This window comes from Pangasianodon hypophthalmus, chromosome 11 (genome assembly GCF_027358585.1).
Source record: "Pangasianodon hypophthalmus isolate fPanHyp1 chromosome 11, fPanHyp1.pri, whole genome shotgun sequence".
NCBI lineage: Eukaryota > Metazoa > Chordata > Actinopteri > Siluriformes > Pangasiidae > Pangasianodon > Pangasianodon hypophthalmus.
The window spans coordinates 26,162,936-26,169,077 of NC_069720.1; the positions used below are offsets into that span (position 1 = coordinate 26,162,936).

Consider the following 6,142-nt stretch of genomic DNA (forward strand, 5'->3'; position numbering starts at 1 on the left):
AATTAATTATTGGTCAGCAAGTATTTCCAAGAAAATCCAAAACTGAAAAATGCTGCTTGCATAAGTAATCCCCCAGGTTCCAGAAGCTCCAGGTGGAAGATATTGTCTTAACAAGGACACGATTGATTAATAATTGCCTGTCACCTGTGAAATATTAAAACAGCTCCCATTGTCTGAACAAAGACCACCTCAGGTGAATTGTCACTGAAGAGACTGTTAGTCTGAAGGAAAGGCATGAAAATGAAGACTAAGGAGCATTATTAGGAAATTAAAGATAAGGTAATAGAATTTCATAATTAGGAACAGGGTGTAAATTTATATCTAACAGGTTGGACATCCTGGTAAGCACTGATTGAACCAATAGTGAGGCAGTCAAAGCTGCATCACACCACCCAAGCACTACCTAGATTACGCCATTCCTCAAGTGCAAAAACAAGACAGAGACTGGTAAGGAAAAACTAAACTGAGGCCAACAGTCACTCTGAAGGAGTTACAGAGTACAGTGGCTGAGAGTAGAGTAAAGCTGCACCCAACAGCCATTTCAATAGCTTCATGAGCAACCATTGCTCAAAAAGACCCATATAAAGCTCAGTAGTGTCCCAGGGAAGATTAGTTTTTTTTGTTGTTGTTGTGAAAAGACCAAAATTGAGATATTGTATTTGGGCAAGTTTCAACAGACTATGTGTGGTGCAAACCTAACGCAGGTCACACCTCAATTAACACCATACCTACAGTGAATTATGATGGTGGCAGCATCATTCTCTAGAATGCTTTTCATCCTCAGAACCTGGGTTTCTTGTCAAAATTGAAGGGAGAATGGATGGAGAAAATTACAGGGGGATATTACAAGAGAATCTGCTAAAAAAAAAAAAAAAAAAAAAACAACTAAAACTTGGGAGAAACTTACAACCTTACAACAGGACAATGGTCTTAAACACAAGGCCAAAGCAATGCAGGAGTGGTTAAAAACAAAAAGGTGAATGTTCTACAGTGGCCAAGTCAAAATCCTGATTTGAATTCTATTGAGAATCTGTGGCACTGTGTGAAAATTGCTGTCAACAAACAACATACAACCAACCTGAAAGAACTTGCAACAAATCTGCCAGGAAGAATGGATGAAAATCACTCCCAAACAGTATGCAAAGCTGGTAGAAACTTACCCCATCACCATTAAAGCTACACTATATGGCCAAAAGTGGACACTGTGGACACCTGACCAATCACATTCTTGCTTCTTGAACATCCAGTCCAGATTTAGTTCCCTATTTGCCTCCACTCTTCTGGGAAGGCTTTTGGCTGTGGGGATTTGTGCCCATTCAGCCACAAGAGCTTTCGTGAGGTCAGGAACTGACATCAGGTGAGGAGGACTGGCATGCAGTCAGAGTTCCAATTCATCCCAAAAATGACCAGTGGGGTTGAGATCAGGGCTTTGTCAGGCCACTCAACCAACCTTGGCGAACCATGTCTTTATAAACCTCACTTTTTGGACAGGGGCATGCTGGAACAGGTTTTGGCTAGGTCTCTATGTTCCAGTGAAGGGAAATCTTACCGCTACAGCATAAAAATGTATTCTAGACATTTCTCTGCTTCCAACTTTGTGGCAACAGTTGAACCACATATGGTGTGAAGGTCAGGCATCCACATACTTTGGCCATATAGTGTATTATTGCAGCAAAATGCAGATCTACCCAAAGGGGTTCAATACTTATGTAAGCCACATTTTTCAGTTTTTAATTACTTTTTAGATCTGTTGCCAAAAAATGAACTTTGATACTTACAATCTGTGTGTAAGCGTCATTTGTAAACTGATGACTTTTAAGGGGGTTGAATACTTCTGCAAGGCACTGTATGTGGGTAATGTTGTCCATATTCAAACTTGTGCTAGGTGGGTGCTTAACTTTTTCAGGGCAGCAGTTTTTCAATAGTGTCAAACGTGTTTAACACAAGGCCTGTCGGCCCGCCTTAATAATGAAAAGGTCCATAGTACACTACTACTCTACATTTTCAAACTAGAATCCACACCAGTCCAGTAATGTAGTAACTGCCCACATACTGCAATGCCACTGTACAGCAGTGTACAATGCTTTCACAGGTTAAAATCAACACCTATCTGCTTAATCTTAAAATAAGTTAAAATAAAACAATAATTGGTTGCATATCTATTACTTGCAAGCCAGCACCAAACTGTTGCATTCTTCTTTTGTGATGCTTTTCCAGGCTTGTACCACATCTTCTTTTAGTTCTTGTTTTTTGGGTGTTTCTCCCATCAGTATCATCTTGAGGAGGTGAAATCCATGCTCAACTGGATTAAGGTCTGGTGATTGACATGGCCAGTCTAAAACCGTCTACTTTTTGCCCCTGATGAAGTCCTTCATTGTGTTGGCAGTGTGTTTTGGGTCATTGTCTTGCTGTAATGATGAAGTTCCTCCCATTTAGACTGGATGCATTTCTCTGTACATTGGCTGACAGAATGTTTCTGTAGACTTCTGAATTCATTCTACTGCTACCATTATGAGTTACATCATCAATAAAGATTAGTGAGCCTGTTCCAGAAGCAGCCATGCAAGCCCATGCCATGACACTACCTCCACCATGCTTGACTGATGAGCTCGTATGTTTTGGATCATGAGCAAATCCTTTCTTTCTCCACACTTTCGCCTTTCTAATAGTTATAATGAGTGATTATTTGAGTTACTATATCCTTCTTGGGAGCTTGAACCAATCTGGCCATTTTCCTCTGGCCTCTCTTAACACCAAGATGTTTCCATCCACAGGAATGTCTCTCACTCAATATTTTTTTTTCAAGAATATTTTTTTGCTTTTTGCCCCATTCTGTGTAAGCTCTAGAGACTGTTGTTTGTGAAATTACCAGGAGATCACCAGTTTCTGACTGTTCACTCCCTGCCTATTATATCCCATCCCTTTGACAGGTGCCATTGTAATGAGATAATCAAAGTTATTCACCTCACCTGTCAGTAGTTTTAATGTTATGGCTGATTGGTGTGTGTGGGTGTGTGTGTGTGTGTGTGTGTGTATACATATACATATATACATATATATATATATATATATACATATATATATATATATATATATATATATATATATATATATATATATATATATAATGTATTCTATTTATATCAAATATACTGTTTATAAATGCCAATCCGTAACAGTGACTAGTGAATGTATTAGTCTAACGCAACCCCAATATACATTTTAAAAAACTTTAATCAAATAGTGCATATGTCATGTCACCACTGGAAACAGAGCAGCCTACATATATGGTGGCTGAGGACGACAGCACCCAACAACCACAGAGACTGTCGTGTTCATGTTCACCAGCTTACTGATCACACATACCTGGACTCAGTCACACAATCACAGCCACACAGTATATAAGGACTCTCACACCATTCATTCAGTGTGAAGTATAAGCTCAGTGTCATGTGTCTATACCAAGCCTTTTGATTCAGTGCTACATTGTTTAAAGTTAAATAGACTTCAATTTAAAACTGTAATGAATTCAGATATGACTCTGATACTCATATTGATAAGTTGCTTATAAGTTCCTGGTTAGAGTTTTTCCTTGCCACCATTGCCTCTAGCTTGCTCATTAGGGATAAATTTATGAATTTAAATCCAGAATTTATATATTTCTGTAAAGCTGCTTACGTTTACATTAATGGCATTTGGCAGATGCCGTTATCCAGAGTGACTTACAATTATCTCATTTATACAACTGAGCAGTTGAGGGTGTTACTCAAGGGCCCAGCAGTGGCAGCTTGGTGGTGCTGGGATTTGAACTCTCAAACTTCTGATCAGAAGTCCAACGTCTTAACCACTGAGCTACCACTTCCCTTCATGACATGACATGCTTCATGACAATGCCCATTGTTAAATGCACTATACAAACAAAATTGTATTGAATTGAATTTAAGATTACGAGGAGGCTTCTAGTTTCTCATTCATGTTTTTGTCTCTTGCCAAAGTGTGGTTGTACATTAACTGACTTCTGTCACTATCTCCACCGCCTGACAGAATACTTCTCCTACACAGCCAATCCGGGCCTGTACCACCCGTCACTTACCCTGCTCCTCATCACTGACCAAGAATTGTTACTGTTGCCGTTGGCAGTAAAACTTTTTGTCGGGTTGTTCACCGAGTTTCTGCCTCTTCTTTTCCCTGAAATCTCCGTCGTACCCTTTCCCAACATCGCGGGCATCTCGAGGCACAGCACCGAACTTTAGCAATGTCTCTCTCTCACACACACACGACTAGCTAGCTAGCTAACAGGCTAAGCTGAGACTGAGATGATGGCTAATTCGCGGCCTCGCTGTCAAAAACAAGAAGTGTGAATAGCAACTTTAAAAAAATGCACAAATCCCCTCAGACAAGAGCACAAACAGTTAAACATCAACTACCAAGTCTGTATACTGCAACGCTGCCTTTATAAATAGCTAGCTCTATGAAGTTAGCAATACCAAGCCAACTAAGTTCGCCGAACTATATTAAGCCTATCGGATTAGCTAGTAGGCTAACTGTTAGCACTCTGTAAGCTTCAGCCACAGCACTGATAGCGAGCTAAGCAAAATAGCATCGGCTAATTTAAAAATAGCATCGCTAATTTAATTGCTCATTTCGCCCAAAATTCATCTGAAACATTTCAAAAACACATTCGATAAAAGGTTACTTTCCTGTAGAACATATTTTCTTGTGTTCGTATGGTGTGCTGTTGGTATAAAATTAGTCATGGATTGATGTTTATACATTGGAGCTCTCTGTGACATTGTATAAATTTATTAAAATATTTAAATCACAATTACAAGAGTAGCCTTTTGTGCAGTGCATACACTTTATTTAAAAATGGTTTAAATGGGCTTTCAACGCATTTATCTTATGTTTTATTACTTTCTGAAAGCAGTAATGAAGTGAATTGCAAGCATGAAGAAGTCCACTTAAAAATTACTCCAAAATTTAACTTAAAGTATACTACAACTTCAGGTTATTTAATAATGTACTTTGAAAGTATACTTTCAGTGCATTGTTACAATAGTCATTTTCAGCACACAGTTAAAAATAATACTAAAATATATTTACATAAAGTGCAAATAAATACACTCTTAAAAAAATAAACAAAACTTTCAATTCAAGTATATTTTTGTAAAATATATTTTTAGAAAATATACTAAAGTACAATTATTTTAAAGTGTGTTAAAAGTTGTATTGTAAAAATAGGTAAAAGCATGGTGGTAATACACTTTTTATATATTTAAAGTTAGTACAATTTTTTGTTAGTATATTTGCAATGTACTATTGAAACAGGAAATATATTACAAATACAATAAAGTATACTTTTTTTTCACTAGGGCAGATTATTGCTCCTCAGAATTTTGCCATACTAGTGCAAATAGGACACTTAGAAGGTTTCACTACCGTTTCAGTGCTAACTGACTCTGGCGCGGCTGGCACATTTATCAACAGCTCTCTCAGCTCAAGATTGAATCTACCCACCCAGCCACTCCTTAATCCCCTGCACATCTAAGCTTTGCATGGTGGACCTTTTGGAGGGGGGTTCATAACTCATTGCACTGTACCCATACTTCTCTGAGTCAGTGACCTCCATCAGGAACAAATCTCCCTCCTTGAAGAATTTTCCCATAGTGTTGGGATTTTTCTGGATGCACTCTCATGATTTCCTGGTCTGAGCGAGAAATCCTCCACTGGTCTCCACACTGCTTTGACCACTGTCCACAGGCCCCTAGCCTCCTTGATGCGTCAACTTCAGTTGAACACCCTGAAGCCAGCTGTAGCGTGGAAATACCCCCAAAGTATCAGGACCTCAAGGAAATTTTCACAAAAACCAAGGTTAGCCTCCTCCTTCCTCATCAGCCCTATGACTGCGCTATTAAGCTAATGGCAGTTGCTATGCCTTCTCACAAACGTATCTACCCCCTTTCAGCCATAGAAACTCAGGCCATGGATGATTACAAACAGAAGCCCTGAAAAAAGGGTGCATTCCTTTTTGAAAAAAATTATTCCCAGCTGAACGAAACTATGATATTGGCAACAAAAAACTCCATGCAGTGAAGTTAGCCTTGAGGAGTGGCGTCACTGGCTGGAGGGGACCCAACACCTA

General features: G+C 38.9%; 1 protein-coding gene across 1 annotated transcript in view; it reads right to left on the reverse strand.

The window, feature by feature from the left end:
* LOC113523940 (annexin A2-B) overlaps positions 1–4,497 on the reverse strand; it is a 13,822-nt gene extending 9,325 nt beyond the window's left edge. The window contains exon 1 of the mRNA XM_026910032.3: positions 4,094–4,497. Coding sequence (XP_026765833.1) covers positions 4,094–4,228 — 135 coding nt within the window. The 5' untranslated portion in view covers positions 4,229–4,497. The remainder of the gene's footprint in view (positions 1–4,093) is intronic.
* Between the last annotated feature and the right edge of the window lie 1,645 nt (positions 4,498–6,142).